The sequence below is a fragment of the Seriola dumerili genome, unplaced genomic scaffold (genome assembly GCF_002260705.1).
Source record: "Seriola dumerili isolate Sdu_G_001 unplaced genomic scaffold, Sdu_1.0 BDQW01001821.1, whole genome shotgun sequence".
Classification (NCBI taxonomy): domain Eukaryota; kingdom Metazoa; phylum Chordata; class Actinopteri; order Carangiformes; family Carangidae; genus Seriola; species Seriola dumerili.
In genome coordinates, this window is record NW_019176076.1 from 381,422 (window position 1) to 402,776 (window position 21,355).

The 21,355-nt window shown below is 38.3% G+C and overlaps 2 protein-coding genes across 3 annotated transcripts in view; both read right to left on the reverse strand.

Annotated features, from left to right (window-relative positions):
* LOC111238993 (rho GTPase-activating protein 21-like) overlaps positions 1–11,254 on the reverse strand; it is a 37,638-nt gene extending 26,384 nt beyond the window's left edge. Inside the window, exons 1-4 of the mRNA XM_022768748.1 lie at positions 11,079–11,254; positions 9,880–10,084; positions 2,267–2,449; positions 2,071–2,092 (exon numbers count right to left, since the gene is read on the reverse strand). Of these exons, the coding sequence (XP_022624469.1) occupies positions 2,071–2,092; positions 2,267–2,449; positions 9,880–9,951 (277 nt within the window). The 5' untranslated portion in view covers positions 9,952–10,084; positions 11,079–11,254. The remainder of the gene's footprint in view (positions 1–2,070; positions 2,093–2,266; positions 2,450–9,879; positions 10,085–11,078) is intronic.
* Positions 11,255–12,910: 1,656 nt separating this feature from the next.
* On the reverse strand, positions 12,911–20,907 carry LOC111238988 (hypoxanthine-guanine phosphoribosyltransferase-like). 2 transcript variants are annotated; one of them, XM_022768739.1, is made up of 9 exons: positions 20,776–20,907; positions 20,424–20,530; positions 19,239–19,422; positions 18,568–18,633; positions 15,935–15,952; positions 14,263–14,345; positions 14,009–14,055; positions 13,787–13,863; positions 12,911–13,629 (listed from the first exon to the last, which is right to left on the reverse strand). In XM_022768739.1, exons 1-9 carry the CDS (start codon positions 20,824–20,826, stop codon positions 13,582–13,584), a joined length of 681 nt encoding a protein of 226 aa, XP_022624460.1. In that variant the 5' UTR covers positions 20,827–20,907; the 3' UTR covers positions 12,911–13,581. The 2 variants fall into 2 exon arrangements, with proteins under 2 accessions (XP_022624460.1, XP_022624461.1); XM_022768740.1 differs by lacking the exon at positions 15,935–15,952.
* Positions 20,908–21,355: the final 448 nt, after the last annotated feature.

Consider the following 21,355-nt stretch of genomic DNA (forward strand, 5'->3'; position numbering starts at 1 on the left):
ATTGTTCAGTTGCCCATATGAACATTAAATCTGGTTTTGCTTGCTTTAATATTTCTTCCTGTTCATTCTGGCCATTAAAATTAAAAATTTAAAAATTCCTAACCTAATGCTAATATAAACGATGGGAGACAGTACCCACAGTCCTGTCTGTGAAAAAAAGTTTATATCAAGTTACAATAGGCCTCAGCAGTCTGAGTTAATTAAATCAAGGGGGTATTTTCCAAAATTAAAGCCTTTTTAGTATGAAATTCACTTTGTGTTTCGCTAGACTGATGAGCTGCAGTAACACAAAGGGAAAATTTTGTATTAAATAGACTAACTTTAGAAGATACAGACTTTATTTGATCTTAGTCTGCTGAGATCTCATTTTAACTTAAGATAAACTTTGGAATGTATTTTTTACAAAGAACAAGGACTGTGGACTTTGTCTCCCATCACTTTCATTGGAAGCACATAAAGAAGGGATCTTTGAATGACCAATATGAGCAAGAGGAATGATTACAGCTAGCTAAAACTGTTTCAGTGTAGATACACACACCTGACTATAGTTTTAAGACAAACTTGAAAAACTGTAAAGCCATCCCTTAAAAGGATGCTTTGTAGTCATGTGACATAAATATTTGAGCTTGACTGACTGTCGCATTGTGTATGAGACCTATGACAAAATTATGTCAGGTATATAGATGTTGTTGTATTAGGTTAAACATATTGTGATACTAGGCAAACACTTTCACAAGCTGAGAAGTGCTGAGGAATGTTGAAAACAGGTTCATGGGGTGTTTAGTAGTGCCTATGTTAATTACTTCCTCAAAATGTGCAAGATGAATTACCATGTTGGTTTTCTACAATAAGTATTCTCTCTGGCGAATATACTTTTCAAATGGAATTCCTGGACGAATTCCAGTCACAGCAACCTCTTCATGGACAACACATGGCAGCAGACTAAACAGAGAGCCCAGAAACAAGCTACTGGGATATCACCTCACAGTGATCACAACAGGATGGGACAGGCAGTCACACAGCTAACTCAATCAAAGAGAATTCCTATCAGGAAATTATAAATGAAATATAGTCTAGTTGGGGAATCCCAAACAAGTACAGTACATCTTTTTTCTCATTTAAAATTTCAAAAGTTTTAATTGCCTTCTTGGCAACCATACAGGGTTAGAAATTAAATTCAGACTTTCAAATGAGTTACATGTGAGTGAATGCTTGCATGATAAAATTCAGAGAGTTAAATTGTATTGTTTTGGCTTAAGACATGACACTGGTCAAAAACAAACCTTACCAGACACACTAATCAAAAAATATTACCATTACATTTCCCATGGATGTAAACTGCTGAAAATGCTAAAATGAAACTGGAGAGTCAAGATGTCTTCAGCAAAAGCAGAGGCATGATAAATGCAGGTGTTATTTCTATCTTCAATGTTCAGTGTTTGATTTCAAAACCCATTAGGGACATACTATTTTTTTCCCAAAATCTACAAACTTTAAAGTATTTTCTGCACCTGCAAATAACAGCTGGCTCCCACCTTTGCATGTGTTTTTGATTAAAAATGACAAAGGAGTAATGACGAAAACTTTGCTTTAAATTCATGACCATAAGATTTAGGAACTATGTTGGAGTTATGTTGGATAAGGTATGAGAAGTAACAAATCAACACTCATGCCACAGATTTGATATCAGTTGTCTACCTTCTACCCTCTACAGAAGGTAAGTATTGACGCTAACATGAAGAAAGAGGGTCAGACTCACATAACCCAGTAAAAAATTGAGGCCATCTCTTTCTGACAGCCTTTTTATGGTGAGACTGAAAATCAGCAAGTACAACAAAGTGAAACAATATGAAGAGGTGGGTCAGTGCAGGACAGAAACAGGTGGTGCTGACCAAACCTTTCATGCCTCCACAAAGGTCAGTGACACACAGGCGCTACATTGTTCTCATCACATAAGGAAGCAAAATGAGCCAAAGAGTGAATGGATTAAGAGTCATTAGGAGTCAGAGGCACTGCTTTGACTCAGCAGTGTTGAAGGGCAGACATGAAGAAGAAAAATTTTCTGCTTACCTCTGCGGCCATAATCTTCCTCCTGTAAAAACATAGAAATACTCAAGTGACTTTGTTGCTTATGGTCGCAGAAATTAGGTATCAGGCTTTTTGTTGACTCTGTGTTATCTTACATGATAAGCAAACAATACTCAGGTGCATGAAACTCATGACAGCTTCTGACAAGTTTAATAATAACAACAATACTGAAATTTACCGGGAACAAGTGCATGGTTGATTCCGGTGGGTATACAATGAAGTGCCGCAGGGTGAAACCAAACCCTTGGGAAGTGCGACGTAAGCGCACGGTTTTAGGTCTTGGCCATGAGAACGGCTCTTCCTCTGTTGGGTTTTGCACTGCAGGAGAATCAGCCAAGCTTCTCCAATCTGGACAGTCATTCTGCAAGAACAGAAGGGCGGAGGACGAATTTAAAATTAATAAGTCCTAATTTCACTTTGACACACACAAAGATATCAAATAGATTTTTGCAACAAAAAAAAAAAACAAAAAAAAATTTAGCTATGAAATCTTGAAATCTTGAGTGAAAATTCTGGAAAACCCCCAAATGCTACAATCCAAAAACAATGTTACTAAAAGTACACCTCATGTGAAAGCCATCCCCAATTTAGACATATCAACAGATTACCTTTTCAGTCAAGTTACTGCACATTAACACTAAGTGTCAATCAATCATTCATTAAAGTTACACATGGTTTCAAGGAGAATGAGGTTTTGAAAAACATTAGTGGCTGTCCTGTGTTTACAGTCAATTTGTCGTATCCCATTTTCACAGCTGGAGTAGAGCATGTCAGGCTTCAGGGCTTTGGACACCCACTCCTGTGTTTACTGACTATTTATAGCCTGACACCTTTGTGGTATCATGTGTGCAGCAATACCCCGCTTTACTCAGATCTCCCCATATCATATTTCCTTGTCCCAGTGCAAATTTCAGGAACGCCTCTTTTCAAACAATCTTGTATTTCCACACCGAAAAATGTATTTTTCTGCATCCTGTCTCAAACAAACCCTCCCCCTTCCCCGAAGCATAGACTTTCCCCCACAACATGAGGAATTTGATGAGCATGCATTTGCACTATCTCTGCCTGGGCAAATATGTTGAGTAAAATGTCAGAAAATCAGAGTGAATTATCTGTATGTCATCACAATAACATGAGCAACATAATAACATAAGTATTTATACGAGGTTTGTCTACTTGTGAAAGTAAAAATTCTGCATATCAGAATTGTGTTTTAAACAAAAGAGAAATAAATAAATCTGAACAGCTTGTTTACTTGATCCAGCTGTTGAAGGGAGTAGTGAAAGAGCCAAACCATATTTCAAAAAACAAACATAAGCAACAGTTTCTTCACACCAACTTAAAACCACCACCATCCTTAGAGTATTTCACAGTATGAACATACAGCCTTGTACTCAATGGCTCATTATAAATATATTGTGTGCCTGGAGGTGTGTACCAAGTCAAAGCATGTTTCACTGTGCTCTTTGTAGAATGTTTTGCCGCTTCTCTGCAACCAAGCTTCTCTGCTTTTCAACCATATATTTTTGAAAGATACAATAACATAAACCACTCCAATCTAAGCATATTTTAAGTGGAAACCTGAGCTGATGAAACCATACAAGGAGTTTAAATGAGCTTACTATAGAGAGTAAGGACCCAAAGCATTACTTTGGCTGGCTGGGAAACAGAGCTGCAGGTGCAGCTGACACGCATGTATTTTGATGAAACTAGCAAAACAGGTTTTACTGTGTATAACCAAGCTTTGGCTGTTCTCTGATACCTGCACTTTCATGTTGAAGTCTGTGTCTGTATGAGCCTTGGGTGCCTTCACACAACTAGAAAACATGCAAATCCATACCCAGAGAAGCGCTTGTGGTGATGACAATAGATCAACTGAATGTTTGAAATGCCTGCATTGCTCCCCTCATGTCTCCAGAGCAAGGCAAATCCAGTCTACTGGATCTGATTTAGCAGCCAGTGCACAGGGCAATTTCCAAGCCTCTGATCTTTAGATGCAGACGACAGAAGGGGGTGTGGGCCTCCTGACAGACACATGCCAAGCAGTGTTATCATTGCCACTTGCATAGTTAATACTGCTGTGACATTCCAAGTCAATAAATTCCAGACCCACATTTGCCCACAAGGTTTCCCTTTCCTCTTATTTAAAGGAGCTATGTGTAAGTTTTGCTATTGCTACACAGCCAACGTTAGCATTAACAGCTGTTTACTTGCCAGTCTAGAAGAAATGTTGCAAGTTTAGCATCAAACTTCATTCCTTTGTTTGCCAACAGCTGTCTCCAGCGGTAAGAAGCAGTGCCAACGTTAACTCTTGTTTTGCTTCTACTCCCATCACTTATGTTAGCATGCTAATCAGCTAGGCGGACCGTCTCGTCACTTTCTGATAGCGAGTCACTGTAGCGTCCAGGCTACCCTGAAGAAGTAGCGCTGCTCAGAGGGTGTATTAAATAACCTCTTGTATTGTGAACACAACAATGGCTAAAGCTCTTGGCAAGACTGGTAAGTAAACAACTGTTAATGTTATCAGTGGCTATGTATCGATAGCAAAACTTAAAAAATAGCTTGTTTATTGAAAATTTTAAAAAGCTATTATTAAGAACAGAGAAAAAAGCAAGACTCTGGTGCAAACCTGATAGATCAGATGATTTATGCTTTCAAATAACCATTACAAGAGGTCAAAAGAGAATCAGCATAAAAGGAACAAATTATGAGATTACTTGTCATAAAAAGAGGCTACCACATGACAAGAACACCCACAACATGCCTGTCCTCTCCCGCCCACAAATGAATGACTGTCACCTATTTATGAATCACTAGAATGCCAAACTGATATTTGTACTGGGTGAGGCAGCTGGGAGAGAGTTTTCAGCAGGTATTTAGTCCTCTGCTGGATTTCTCATGAATTTGAGCAATGACTATGCCTGTGTCTCAGAGCAGGAACACTGATTTCAACCGCTAGATTACAGTTAGTCTAGTTATTGTAAAATAATCCCATATAAACACCCAAACCAAAAATAAACAGATCTTTCTAACAAGTACTGCCTGCATAAAGCTTATTCCTCTGTGGCATGGACCTCAATTGTTGTCCAATAGTTAGTAAAAACACATCAATTAGCCACAATGTTGCACTGGCTGAAATTTTCCTTCATTATGATGAACAAGGGCACTGTAATTTATTTTGAGTAGTTCCCCAAGAGAGTAACATACTGTTTGTTTTGGTCTTTTCCTGGGTATTTGTTTAGCATCCTCCTTTCAATAAATCCCAAAATCATGAATGAACAATTAAAAACATCAGTACAACAAAAAAACCTTTTTCAATTTCTGTTGCTCTATATTCATAGATACCATACAACAGCCAAGAGATGCCAGTCATGGAACTTTGGTTATTTCACTGAAATAACCATGGAAAGCTCCTCAAATTTCTTTTCTTGCTTAACAAATGGTACACTTTGTATCTGTGTGTATGTGGTCATTTTCAGAGATGCTGTAAAGTGAGACTACATCAGTGGTTCCACTACCACAGAGATTAGAGGGCAGCCCTACCAATACCACCCACTAACATCAGAAACTTTAGCGGAAACACTGTACATGCACAGCTGTTTACACACCACAAAGGCTCGAATCTGCAGGCTAGTAACACACTGAAAAAGAAACTGGAATTTCCACCTTGTTCATTTTTAACAAATATTATGAAACCACACTGCATGGCCTGTATGTTTAAAAACCTCTGCTGACATCACTAAATGACACATTTCAAGCACCAAATGACATCAGCTCTAAAAACATCAGACAAGTACACAGGCTTAAAATGTGAAGAAACCTCGTTCTCTGTGGGCTGCTAAATTCTACACCACATCCCGTCCAAACCAAGCACTTAACTGTGAAAAGCCTAAGATAATGATACAGAGGGCCACTGGTGAGCCCTGGGCGTTACAGTCTTATGGTGCAGGGCAAGGTTAGGAGTATCATTACTCAGCCTATATAGACACGTGATGTGTTTTGTGCATGCCACACTTCTAGCTGTGACATACACATGGCCCTGGTATAGTCTTGTGGGCTACTGTTCATACTGGATGGCTCTAAATTATCGGTAATTTCTTATTACAATATTTCTAACATTATTGTCTAAAAAGAGCAAAAACATGACTGTTAAACATAGTTAGTTATTCTGTAACACTGGAGACTGTGGCATGTATTTTGTGGCATGTATTATTTAACACATTTCATACTATAACTAATATTTACATTCATAAATTGTATATCACAAATGTTAGTACAGAAAGTAAACCCCAATACCTTTGGTGAATGAAGCTAATAAGATTAACACCTCCCCAACATTGTGTAATCAAATGCATTCGCCCTGAGATATTACCTTTGTGAAGCTAGTAATGTACCTTTATAATATTATAAACACTGATTCAACTGTATAAATATTTTTAGGTATTACATTGTGGAGATGCTGTACTGGACAAAAACGTACCTCCAAACTGCGCATCCAAACAGTCAAATATGGAAAGTACACTTCCTAGACTAACCAGGAAAGACACACCAGAAGCTAATGAATAAAACATATGGATGCCACATGGTATGTCTTGGATGAAGTATCACTGAAACAATTTAGGCTGTGCATCACCCTTGCAAAAGTCTAAACGCAGAGTAAAAAACAACAACAAAAAACAGGCCAACAACTATGCCTTCTTAAAGAGCATTAATGTTGTAGACGAGTCAGTTGTCTATAACAGCATTTAGCAATCAGACTGGACTGCTTATACATCCCACTCTCATCTGTGGGATAAAATAACTGTTTCCTGTGGGAACTGATTTCAAAAATACAGTTGTCAAGCTATTTCTCTCACAAAGCTTTGCCAAAGCTGTACACTGAACACATACATTTTTGTCAATATATTATAATTATATATATGTTAATATGTTTTGCTTGTGTGAAATGATGATGATGATGAAAATGTATGAATAAAATCATTGGGACTGTTGTTTTTGCCTACATATCTCTAACCTGCCATTTGCTTGTAAAAAAACAGATTAAGTTTGTACTTGTTCTTACAAAAGGAACAGCTGTCAGCTCACTAAAATATGCTGAGCTATTTAAAAAAGACATAAAAAATGTCACAGGCTTTTCCACCTAATATGACATGGATCTTTTCACCAAACACTGCACAGAAATCGGGAAAAACTGAATCACATAGCCAATCTCTTATGTTTTCCCCTGAGACACTGCAGACCCAACTATAAGGCAACAGGAAGTAACAGACTTCTTCTATCCAATTTAAGGCCAATTTTCCCTTCCGATTGCCATCAGTTAGCCATATGATGCCTGCGCATGGTTCTGTAAAAGGCAGCCAGGCTAAATCAGATAAACACTGAGCTTTAATGAAGACTGTGGGAACAGGGGGGTCTGTTTGTCAATAGCTCCCTACAGTGCTAAATATGGATCATGCTTCAGCATCAATAATACATTTCACCCCACTGTAATTTCTGTTGTTCTACTGGAGCATAAAAAGCAGAAATGCAGGTAGTAGGAATCATGAAAAAAGCTACAGGTCTACTCATCACAACTATGGTATAGTTTGATACAATAAAGACCCTAGGCTCACATAGAAAATCCTACCACAGACACACAAGAATGATCAGCACCCAATCTAAAAACTCAATATCTAACCAGAGGAATCCAAGTAGAGAAAGGAGACATTAAGCCAACTCTGTCTGTCATTTAGATTCAGATACAATGTTTGAATATCATGCAGTATTCAGCTGATAAAGCAGACAAACACTCCAGTGTGCAAGAAATAAAGACAAAAATCTTGATTCGAATAACAAATTATTCCTCTATTAAGTTATTAAGTTATTTCCAGCTCAAGAACAAGCTACTTGGGTTATGGTCATAATGGTTGTGAAAAGGTCAGACGAGGAAAAAGAGCAAAGAGAAGAGAAAAAGGAGAGAAAAAATAACATGAAACATATTCACTAAATCTTATGTTCTGTGATACAGCACAATGAGGTTGTGATTATTGTAAGATCTCTGTTTCATTTGTTTAAGCAGTTAAGGTAATTGCTAAGGGTCTAGAAATGTGCTTCACTTTGCCTGCCTGGGATAGTAATCCATCCTCTTTTTTTATAATCCCTACTGCTTGTTTACAGCAGCAACAGGGCTATGCTCTCTCTGAATAAAAACAAAAGGCACACAACCATTTATCATCCACATCCTTTGACCAATTTCTGTCAGCGGAGACCATCACAAGTTGCTTTTGTGCAAATTACACATTTAGAAAGTGATTTTAAAACATTCATTGAATCCACAGTGTCATCATTTCCAGAAAATCCCAGGACCAGAGACTCCAGGGGGTTTCCGGCTCAAAATTAGCACATGAATTGGTTTGTGTGGTAGCCTTATTAGAAGGACTGCTAAAAGAAGGATTTCCACTGACTGCACTTTACTGAGGCTTACCCTCACCCCCTACCAACATTTTTGGCACTATAAAATACTTAAACATGTTTTTTTTTTTTTACATATTATGTAATAATTGTATTTTGTGAAAATGTGAAAATTGAACATGTCTCACAATATATACTGGCACCTCTATATTGCCTGTAGAGATTTTCTGTATCAGAATTGTTATGTGACATTAGATTCCCTCATTAAACTCATTTAGAAGTGTGCAGAAGTCAGACAGTGTATCCAGATGGTCATAATGACAAAGGTAAGCACATCATCTCAGTTTGTTTTTTAGCTGTGACAGTGAAAAAGATAGGGATGCAACACAAGCTGTGTGTGCTTTAGTGTGTTGTTTGCATAGAGTTAACTGGTATATGGTAAAATATCATTTTGCTTGTTTTTTTCAGTTTCAATGAAAATTTGTTATTTTTGTTTTATGCTCTTCTAGACCTCCCCAAATATTATTTTCAGGGTTATTAAACATTTAACATTAAAAAACATATGACACGAAATAAATTAAGAATAAACTGTGCACCATTATGCCTGTTACTGGCTTACTAAAGGGTCCTTTACTCCCATGTGTTTTGTCTAATTATCTAAAAATCAAGTTCAGTACATCTAGCCTGTTAAAGATGACAACATAAGGGGCTTTACGGCCCTCATTTACAGACTATTCACATAGAGAAAGGGAGTTTGAAGTGAGGAATGAATATTAGATTAAAGGCAGTGAAACAAATGAAAGAAAACTACAGATTCTATAAATAGGTGCCCTTTCATTTCAAAGAGTACGAGGTTGCTACTTCATTTACCATGAAGGTCTTCATTCAGGCACCACGCTTTCAGAGGAGCAGATGGTGTCCTGTCTGGTATTATAGGGGTCACAGCTTAAAAATCTAAGAGACGGGGCTTGAATAAACTACTTCAATGCCAATGCCTCCTCCCACTTCCACCAGTGAAGAGTTTGATTAAAATTTCAAATCTAATTAAATGCTGTTTTGCAACCAAAACCTGTCTTTCTGTCTCTGTCTCTCATCTACAATAATCAACCCTAGCCCTCACAAGAAAAAATAGGAAGCACTCAGACAACCTTGTGACATAAATCTGATGGCGGTAATTACCAAAACAACCAAAATAATAAAGCACTGGTGAGATAAAGAGCAAAACAACCCCACAAGAGCTGTTACAAGCACAAACAGCTGGGCCAAAGTGTCAAACACATTACTCCCCCTCCACACCAGGTTGAATGGGGGAGGGGGGGGGCATTGAAACCAGAGAGTCAGCCAAAACTACTTTCATGATCACCATTTACAAAATCTAAGGTTTGATGTGGTTGTCTTTACCTCACAGAAAGAAGATCTTGCTTGTTGTCTCTCATCATCTTCACAAGAATTAACCCAACGTGATGCCATCATTCAACTTCACTTAAAATCGTGTTATCCGTGAACGCCCACATCGAACACACAGCTCCAGCAGGATGCAACAAAATATGTTATGCTCCACTTTGTCCAATTTATACCTCCATTCTTGCTTGATTATTTAGTCCATCTGTAGGAGAGAGGGGGGTAGAGATGTTGTTACAGCATATTTTATTGTTTAATAACAGGCACATTTGTGAATTAACTGCTTAGATATGGCATCTCACACTGTTCAAGAGTCTGTCAAACAACATGACTCAATACCTCAGTTGTTTAAGGCACATAATAGCAGACCATCCGTGTTTAATTTTGGACAATCAACATTATGCAACAGGTCCTAATGCTATTTTCTACCTGGTGTTTTTGTGCCTTGTCTTAACAAAGTTTTACACTCAGACAAGCTGACTTGGTATAATAATACATATAACATATAGCACAGTTTGATCAAATGTTAGTTAACAAAGTTGCGAACTGTTGCAAAAGTAGTCCAAACAAAATGTACACAGAACTGAGTAAGTTTTTCACACATGTAGAAGACAGTGATGTGACACATGACATCATCGCCGCATTATTCATGCAACAACAATTTGGGCTTGTTGTCATCAGCTTGAAACAACAACGTGGATAGTCAACACTGCATAATGAATGACCAGCAACAAGTGGACTACAGACGGGAGGCAGGGCAAAATAAACGTCCGTCACATTTAAAATTGTTATAACAAACCAATGAACCGGGGTTACACAGTTCATTTCGCTTAAGTTCACTATATTGTTTGTATTTCAATAATGAAACCACAGGGTTTGTGACTTCGAGAGGGTGAATTTAAATTCCTCTTTTTTGAGATCGATGGTCAACTGAGGCACGAACAGAGCGTGGCGAGCTGTTGTTCTCCACCGACCAAATAAAGTAGCTTTTTTCTTTGTTATTTTAATGAAACACCAGCACAAAAAAGTCGAAAGGGGGACATGGGACGTTGTAGGCACTCTCCACGTCATATACTTTGTGAACGTCGCCTGTAAAGCATGTAAAGTAGGCAAAAGCAACAACCAAACCAACTGCGGCAACAGGCTGCTAACGCTGCGGTTAGCATCCATGCTAACGGCTAGAGTTTAAACAAAGTTACCTGTGTAGTTGAGAAGCGTCAGTACAGGCGGGCAACGGCGGCGACGGTTGTCCATAAAAGCGAATAGACAAAGTAAAAACATAGCGTGGGAGCTTCAAGGTAGTCAGGCGTTGTCATAATTTAATATATTTTGAGTACAAACGGCTTCCCGGTGATTATTCCGATCCCACTCAGGGGTGGCGCATGGTGCAGTTTGGTAGCTGGAATTTTTTGCTTACAGCGTTCCCGACGCTCTGGGAGTCCACCTTCGGGCAACAGGACACTCTGAGCCAATCAGAGGCGGCGTTGTATTTTTGACGGGACCAATCAGTTGCCAGTTTACAAAAAGTCGCCGCTGCTCTGGTAAAAGGTGGTTTTTTTTTTTTTTTTACGTTCAACGTTAGAGAGCACCGAGTCACTCTCAGAAGAAGCAAGTGGAGGCAACATATACTCACCGAGTAGGGTTTTCAGTTCTGAGTTTTCACAACACTACCCACTTTCGTTTCACATACACAACAACGCTTAACTGGGGGTCACATGTCCTGGTTCAATGTGAGGTCGAGCAGGGCTGGCATGTGGATGGCGGTGGATGAGGAATGTGAGTTCACACATACCACACGGCATATAATCTTTGCTCTCATCGTGCTGCCATTATATACTCATCAGAGCAGATAATTCCTATTACATGCTTAACGCCGATACACCTGTACTACACACGCAGTCTGAAACAGACTGGGGCATTAGACTAAGATAAATGCTCAGATTCTCAGGCCCCTGACAAATGTCCCCTTTATTCCTCTCCAACATAAGGGGCCACCTGTTCTTGGGATTGGCAGCTTTTGTTGCAGAGGTCAGTTTAGGGAGGAGACTTTCACAAAGCTGTCCTGTCCTGCCAGTTCTACTTTCAGTGTCTGGACTGTGGATATAAGCCTAGAAAAATAAACAAAGTAGCCAACATTTAACCACTGTACCTCTTTGTACAATTTTGAGATACTTGTACTTTACTTGAGTGTTTCTATTTGTGCTACTTTACAGCTATTTGCAGGGTAAGATTTCACAAACAAAATATATGATCAGCTAATAAAAATGCAGGATTTTTACATGTAATGTAGTACTTTTATACTGCTGTATTGTTTACTTTAGTAAAAGATCTGAATACTTCTTCCTCTCCTGTCAGTATTGACTAAAATGGTAATAATGTAATCCTTTTGTAGTTTTTCAGGACATTATTCTTGGAGCTAAGCTCTGTTAAAGGTCAGAGAGTCAAGTCACTGTGATCCCCAGCAGACCTCAGAGCCAAGAGAAAAACGGTTTTGCCTCACAGAAAGACTCGGAGTCATATGTCAGGTGTGTACAAAGAGCACAACAGCTCAACACAACAAACTCTCTTTTGTTCCTTTTACTAGTTCATTTACACATAACCAAGTTCTTTTTTAACCTAACAATGGTAACCTGATGTTTCAGGATGCGGCTTTGGCCTTAAATTCAGATAGAAACAATCACAAACCAGTTAAGAAAAGAGTTTTTGTGGGACAATTGAGGAGTCTATGAAGGAGCCAGTTTTCTGTAACAACAGGATCATCAATACAAAATCCCAGCAGCGTAACACCCGGTAATTCCATAAAACATGCTGTACATAAAAACAAATGATTATAACACTCTATTCAACAGGCTTCAATAACCCAAAGCCCTCCTTTGTATATCATAGGCCTGAGAAAAACATTATGTACACAAGGTTTTTTTTTTTATCTTGTGAACTCTGCAAAGAAACCACTTTAAACAAATTCTAAACTAAATGCATTTTGTGAATCAACAGAGAATGTGAGAATAATGCAGTGATAGATAACACTTAACAATGTTAAAAATACTTTATTGTATGTTAAATAAAAAAAACTAACTGACCAGAGCACCCTTCTACACCTCAAATGCTACAGAGACAGAGGTAGTTAATGCACTTAGTGTTTCGAGCTCTACTTTGTTTGCCCCTGAGCATTAAAGTGACAGCAGGAGACCTACCCAATGAAATGTCAAAATGGCAATGTGAAGAAAATTATGTCACTAATTTCCTAACAAAAGACAACTCCTTTGATTTTAAAAGGAGGTAACACCTTGTTTCCACTGTTAACTCATCACACAGTGGCCTAAAATAAATCTATTGCATTCGTACATGTCATGATTATCAAGTCCTTTGCATTGACTACAAAAAGAAGGTGAGACTGTGATGGCATTTGCATTGGAAACAAGCACACTAACCATAGCATTGAACGTATTACATGCGAGTCAGTGTTGTAAACCTAAAATATGAGGCTGCAGCTTTAAAACGTACTTGCTTTGCTAAAATCAGTTAAATGTCATTGTCTAAAACTGATAAACATTTCAGAGGAGGAATGTTATAACAAAACAGGGATGTTTGAGATCAAATGTCACCGATAGCAGCTGTAAGTGTGTGGCATCTCGAGGAAAATGTTTAGGGTTGCTCCGTGATGACATCTGTGTGACAGTCGCCTCTTTTGCAGTCCTCTCTTTAAATCTTGTATTTCATCTTCCCACTTTCGCTGATCACACAGATATGCTAAAAATGGGGAAGACAAACAACAGTCAAAATGGAGGATAAGAGCGAATTGTACAATATTCAATGCAAAAAGAAATAAATGATTTGAGGCATGACAGTCAGTGCTTTCAGACACTTATTGTGAGTCACTGAGTCACTCAAAAAGGCACTGACTTACATTGAGGTCTCTAAAATACTCATTGTAGTCTAAGGCATACCCGACCACAAAACGATTGGGTATCTCAAAGCCGACATCTGAAATCAAAGACAAAGAGCAACATTACTTGCAAGTTTTTTTTTCCACAGCCCACTGACTCACTGACTAACAAGCTGCAACAATTGTTTTAAATGTGAACCAACTACTGACTCAAAAACATAAAAGGGGTGGTCAAGTACATACAGTCAGGAAGACATGCTGAGTTGTGTGGCACTCTCTTCACAAGCAATCTGGGGAAAACACAAGCAGACATTATTATATGATATCCATTCCTACATGTCGTGTTGTGTCAAGGGGCAGTATTCATTTGAAAAGAATAGCACCTGAAACCTTTTTCTCTTTGTCTCTCTTTCTCTGTCTAGACTGGAAAGTGGAAATAATGATTCACAAAGCAAGACAACTGGGCTGGTTTTGATGCCTGTACAGCCATAACTTACCCTGCTACTTTGATCATTTTGGGCCTGAAGGCTTCAACATGCTTCAGGAGAGTTTTCATTGTCTTTCCAGTGCCTACAATGGCCTGTAAAGGAAAGATAGAAAAACTGGACTGAGAAAGCAGGAGAATGCCAATGAGGAAATGGGGACAAAAAAAAAAAAAAAAAAAAAAAAAAAAAAAAAAAAAAAAAAAAGATTCATTTTTTACAAGTTGGTCACACTGTACTCACATTACATAACTGTTTGAGCGTTCTCTAAAAAAATACTTAAAGTGAAAAAGGGATCTTAAAACCAACATGTGAAGTTTTACCCAAAATGACTTTTTGCATCAGGAAGAGGGAAAACTTAGTGGTGGATTGAAACCACAGAAATATGCTCTATCATGTTTGTCACATAGATAAAGGTCAACATGCCCTACATACAGAATGGACTGTCCTTACACACTTACACTTAACATTTTTCAGTAGTGAATGGATATGAACCATGTAAAAATAGGTTTGATTTTGCCTTTCATTTTCAATTCTGTTCTCAGCAATTTCTTTGCCTCAAGTAGAGAACTGTAAATTAATAATAATTGAAAGATATTCCACACATAAACCTGCCTTATATATATGGGCACCATTTTAGAACCAGTTAGTATTCCTGTGCTCTACCCTATGTCCCACTGAAACATTGTTGTTCTCTTTTTTTTACATTATGCAGAGAAAATGTTTTGATAAAAAGCACCCCAATTTTGACGTGTAGTTCTTGCCCATTCAAATACAGATAAGTTTAATACCTCCATCAAAAGCTAAAAAATTACAATTTAGTATTATTTTGGAGTGGGGTCTCTGTCATCTGATGAAATATTCACTCTCTACTTTGGTTTCTTGAGAGATATATCTGGCTCTTTGGCTGCTCCGACCAGCTAGTCACTCCTGTTTGGTGCTGGGCATGTAGCAGAGTGGGTTTATCAGAGCTTTTTTAGCCGAAATCGGCCGCCTCCTGCTGTCAAGAATGATGTAGAGAGAATGAACTGAAACAGTCCTGGTGCAAGGCTGTGGAACCAAAATAATGAGCTGAAAGATGCTAAAGAGCTCCATAGCAGTGTCGAGTGAAAATTATCTGTGGGTTCATCACAATGAGCAACCGCTTTCACATTATATGTAGTAATTGTTATCATAAAAGCTACTATCCAATCCTTCGTAAAAGACACCTGTGATACTGACTAACTAAATAAAGAATCAAAGAAACACTATAGTCACTTGAAAATACAAACTTTCTTATTGCAATAGTGGCCACAGTCAAAAATGACTACAAGGACATATTCACAGATGTTTGAGCACTGACTAATGACTGCAGTTTCAAAATGTTAAATCATGCAATATCTACATACAGTAAGTAATTGTTACTGACTGGCCAATTTCCTTTCCTGTAAATGTCATTTTTTCCCCAGTGCACCTATTCCCTCTACAGGACTAAAGTTTATGATCATATTGGAAAAAACGGCTCTCTTATTTCCCAAATATAGGTCAGCCAATTAAGTTTCCTCATGTTGAACTCAGGTCCTCTACAAGAAAAATGAAAAACTTTAAATGGCTCCTCCTGACCTGGATAACCAACCACGGCAAGAAATATAATAGGCCCATTTGGTGGAGAGGGAAAAATAGAGAAGCAAAAACATGTTTGACTCACCTCCACAATCAGTACGTTCTTATGAGAGTAATGTTGGGGCGGGAAAAGGGGAGAAGAAAACAATCATTCTTGGTTAGAAACATAACAAAGCTACAGTGTCTTCTGTAGTTTTACACACTACACACATTTCACCACAATATGCACAACGTAAAAAATCTATGTAGTTTATGATCTGAACAGCAAAAAATTATACATCCGAAGTAAAAATAAATACATGTACTGCAAGCTTTGTGTTGTAGAGCAACAGAGAAGTAAATGAAAAACAAATGAACATCTATGAGCATCTTACTTTGGAGATATGTAAAGGGAGGAGTGTTGAAACACAGGCTATCAACCGAGCCATACCCAGCCACATTTATTAAAGCAAGAGCTCTATCAGTAAGGCTTTTATTACATTTTATGATATCAGTGATTACGCAAGGAAATGAGCACAGCAGAAAAATGTCAGCCTCATCCAGACTGGAAATCTGTGTTCCTTCAGTCCTGCATTGAATGTCACACTGAAATAGCTGAAATTCTGCAAATGTTTGTCTAATCAACTGGAGACAACTGGGCACTATTTATATAAGGAGACACAATCTAAGCTTCACTTATGTTTAGATAGGTCAAGATAAAAAACTTTAACTGCCGTGTAACTGTTCGAACTTTACTCCACTTCTTAAACAAAGGATTCATCCAAGCATGTAGTCATGCTTTGTTTCGTCCTCATTATTCATACACATTTATCCGGAGTGCAGTAAACCCTGGAGAAATATAAAAAGAATGAACTATAAATTAATGTCCAAGAAAGGGGAAGCTACCGTCTGTTGACCACACTGTAGGGAGGCGAAGGCGTAACTGTGAACTATGTAATATATTCCTTGTCACACAATTAGTTCACTTCTTCCAGCAAAACATTGCAACATTCAGTGACAAACAGACGACAAAATTTAGTTGTACATCACAGGGAGCTCAGGGATTTCACAAGCACACTTTAAATACTGGGAGCAAAGAAGCTGGCAATGACTCAAGCTTACGACCTCATATCCTATTCATGTTTCAGGCATGCCACGCCTGGTTACAGGGCGTATTAGTGTGTGAGTGTGTTTGTGTGTGTGTGTGGGTGTTTGACTGTGAGTGTTCAGATCAGCTGATTTATATTACCTACAAATACACAAGCTACCTTATTACTTCTGTAGTAGTGGCTGAGTAATTCATCCCTGTGCACACAAACACACACACACACACACAGATGCAGATGATGCACAGATGTGTGGAGAGAAAAACGTGCACGCTCGGCAAACAAGCTTTTTTGCATTATTTCATTATGTCTACATTAACATGGACAAAAACTACAAATCTCAACTAATGTGAAATTGTGCACCCCAGTTGTAGGTGACAGTTGTGCTCATAAAGGACGGAAACAATCGATTAATTTAGGAGAGTTCTGTTTTAAATTCTGTTGTATAAGCTGCTGTTGTATGTGTGAAAATAAAAACAAACAAATTGACTAGTCACACACTTGATTAATTATTTAAGTCTTTTTCTTTCAAGCCAAAAGGCCAAACATTCTCTGTGTCCAGTGTCTCAAATGCTGATTTTCTGTGACAGTAAAATGAGGGTCATTGTCAAACAAAGCTAGCAATTTCAAAGCGTCATCTCTGGGCTACATGATGTTGTGAAGCGTATTTTTTCACCATTTAGGATATTTAATGTCCCCATATTTAGATATATTTTATTTTATAGAACAAATAATTAATCGATAAAATAATTGGCAGATTAATCATTTATGAAAATAATCCCTACTTGTTTGGAATCTCATGCTCTGCAGACGCTTCACTTTCAATATTTGTTTTTGTGTCATGTTCTGACTGTTATGTTATGACTCATAAATATGAAGCAAAGTCTGCTTTCTCTTATCAATGAGTTGTGAGAGGTTAAGTCGGAGAGTGATTTTCCGTCTTTCATTTGAATGATTTTTAGTGGCCTAAAGAAAATACAGCAAAAGCAAGGTTTAGAGAAAAGGCTGAAAAAAAGATCACTTTGTATAACAGAATTTTTGTCGTTGGCATTTCCAACACCTTCAGTATCTCTTGACCCCTGAGCATCACTTGTCTACACTGTCTCGTTGAGACACTATCAGAGCTGGGAAACAGCCAGCACATACACACAAACACAGTTCAGTTCGCTGAGGTACTGATTTTGATTACGTGATAACAAGACAAGCAGATGAGCAGTGAGCCTATGAGAACAAGACCACTGTCATCATCCTGATCTACTCTGATAGCAACTCGGCAAATCCTCCCATTTACGCAGATTTTACATTTTGCCTCCACTAAGATAAAGTGGAAGAAGCCTTAAAACAATTATATTACAACATTTGGTATCTGATCACCGCTGCATTTGTCAGTAACTGCCATCTTTGATCTCCTGCACGGAAGCACTGAACCATTTCCTCGGGATGGAGAGATAGATAGCAGGCAAGAGGGAAGGCTGCCCTCTTGAGGCTGCCGTCTATCAGTGCCCACCATCTCTTTGCCATTTGTGTGTGTTTGTTTATTGTAATGGAGCTTATGATGATGTTTTATTGGACTACGATGCTGTTATTTATTAAAAAAGCTGTTTCCAATGATGCAGATAAGAAGAACTGTTACCTTTCCAGCTAAAAATGACAAGTCCTCTGCTCCAACTATGTGAAGATCCTCTGTCGACTGGTCATTCTGCAAAAATAATGATCCAAGAGAAACATGTTTTTTTTTCCATAATGTTTTGATGTGTCAGACAAAGTTGCAATAATATCAGCAAAGAATGCAAAGTACGGAAACATGTGGACCAAATTCTAATTCAAAAGAAGTGTTTTTTTTTACTTTGATACAGTGTCAGATAGAAAGGTATAGCACACGATTTGATGAGATTACATTATTTTGCCTTTCTCTAATATTTCTCATAAAGATTGCCACATTTATGGACAGAAATCATCTCTAAACATGAAACAAATGATGACTTTCAGGTTAAAGTGTATTTCATAGCACAGGACAATCACATAATATCATCAATGTACTCATATCTCAGTGTTTTTCTCGTCTGCTGAGGCTGTGGTGGCCGCATGGAAATAGCATGTTCAAGGCACACTTACACAAAGATACCACTGTCATAATGTTGTATAAAATATAACACACACATCTTCTGACTAAGTCATGGGATTCATCATGACGGATAATAACAATCTTAAGCATGAAGAGTGCCTCTCCATTTTCACACACGACACCTAAGTGAAGTGGTCAGCGTCTGAGGGCTCTCTGTATAGCAGTGGGCAGAGGCTCACCAGGTAGCTCTTCAGACGGATGAAGTGGACCCTCATTGGGATTGTGCGATTGGAGTTGCAGCTAAGAGCCTTGATCCTGTCCACCAGGTCGGCACAGAACTGGTATCCTCCTTTAAGCACGCACAGCACCACGATGTCATGGTCCCCCAGGTCATCCATGATGTTTCGAGCAAGACGTTCTGTCCTGCAAACGATGTAAAAAAAAAAAAAAAAAAAAAATTTAAAATTTCAATAAAGTTTGGTGTAAGGTTAGGTCACAGGCTGAAAACAAGTTTTATGTGCGGTTTTATGCATTTTTTAACAATTTTACTTTGCAACAATTAGCTGTAGCTGTAGATTTACTTAACTACAGCTGGACAAATTTCAATTTTCAATGAATATTATCGTATGAATGTTCTGTGTTGTTGTTTCACATACTAATGTAGGCCTTATGAATGATTCTTAGTAGACCAGCAACAATTAGTCATTCAACAGAAAATTAATCTGCGACTTGGGGTGTAATGATTAAGAATTAGTAAATGGTATTTTCCCTATTTGCTTACATTCCACAGTCAAAACAACTAGTCCTTTAATCCAGAAAATAATCAACAGATTAATCGATAATGATAATCGTAAATTGCAGCCCTTTTTCTGAGCACTTCTAACTAAGAAATTTGTTGTTTTTGTTTGACAAGTCATTCTTTCAGTTCATTGCTTTGGACTTTGATTTGATTATATGTGATTTGGCAAACATGTCCATGATAGGTCACAGTATTGATATTTTCATATTGATTTCAGTGTTATCACCAAGCCCTATACAGCATTTGACTGAATACCAGTGTTGTCTTTTAGATGATGAGTATGATTCATTCAGATTCCCACTAAAATTTCTATACAGTTTCTATTATCAAAATTCTCATAATGTTTCATCATTGTCTGTTTGTAAGTTGTTGTTTGTTTTGTGGGTTTGTTTCAGCTTTGCAACGATCATTTTATATATGATACACCAAAACCCAGTTTTAGAGTATAGAATACACAACATCCCCTAAGTCTTTCCAGAATCTCTCAGATCTGCTAAAAACCACAAACACTTATGAGGAATTGTAACAGAAACATCTGAAGCTCACACAGTGTTTGTTAGACAGCAGGGTTTTTGTAAGAAAACACCCAAAATCAAGAGTCTTCTTCGTTTGTTTTGTGTCGTACCTATCCATAATCACGCCATGTGGAATGACGACACAGTCTAAATCTCCGGAGTAGTGAGCTGGGAAGCTGAAGAGGTCTAAACTGTAGCCTGGCCAGTCATCGTTAATCTGGGAGGGAAAAGATAAACGCAAACATTAGGTCACAGTGGCAAAACACCAGACTAACGTGCAAGCTTCTTGGCTGCGCGAGGTCAGCCTGAGAGACACGCGTGACTCTAAACGAAATCCATCTGTAAGGTGTGCGATGTTGTCTGAATGCGCAACGACCCCCGAGTCTGTGCATCCACGAAGGACTAAACTTTTTTCTGCGCTGTTTGAAAACCATGCAGACACTTGACTTCTTATTTAATTACCACAATGCCGCCGCTTCGCCCATCGTCTGCCATGTTGTTTTCCGCCGACATACACAAAAAAAAGTTCTCTTCCCAGGAAAAAAAAACTGGTACAGCAGGCTTTCAAGGGGATTTGGCACCGTGAGGAGAGAGGAGGAGCATCGTGGTGGAGGAATGTTTCCTCTAACCACCACCAAACTGTTTGCACCCCTCCGTGTACCGTGTCATACAACACTGCTGCCGCCGGGGGCGCTCTAACATAACATTTACTTGTTACTTTGCACAGGGCTGCTGATGCTGCTGCTGCTGCTATGAAGAAGGCGGCCCGCAATTTAATGTTCGTCCAGGGGCCTGTGGGAATAAAAGGGGGTTGAGTTGCAAAATCCATGACAATTATTTATATTTTGATTTGTTTTATATGCAAAATCTTTATTTACACCTACTACCTTAAAACTCTTTCTTGTCAGACTTGTATCAAGAGATCATTCAGTTATCAATATTTGAAAGACAGGAACATATGCCACAATGTTACAATGAGAATTGTCTGCATCACTCACTCACTCACTCACTCACTCACACATAGACAGAATAAGACAGAAAG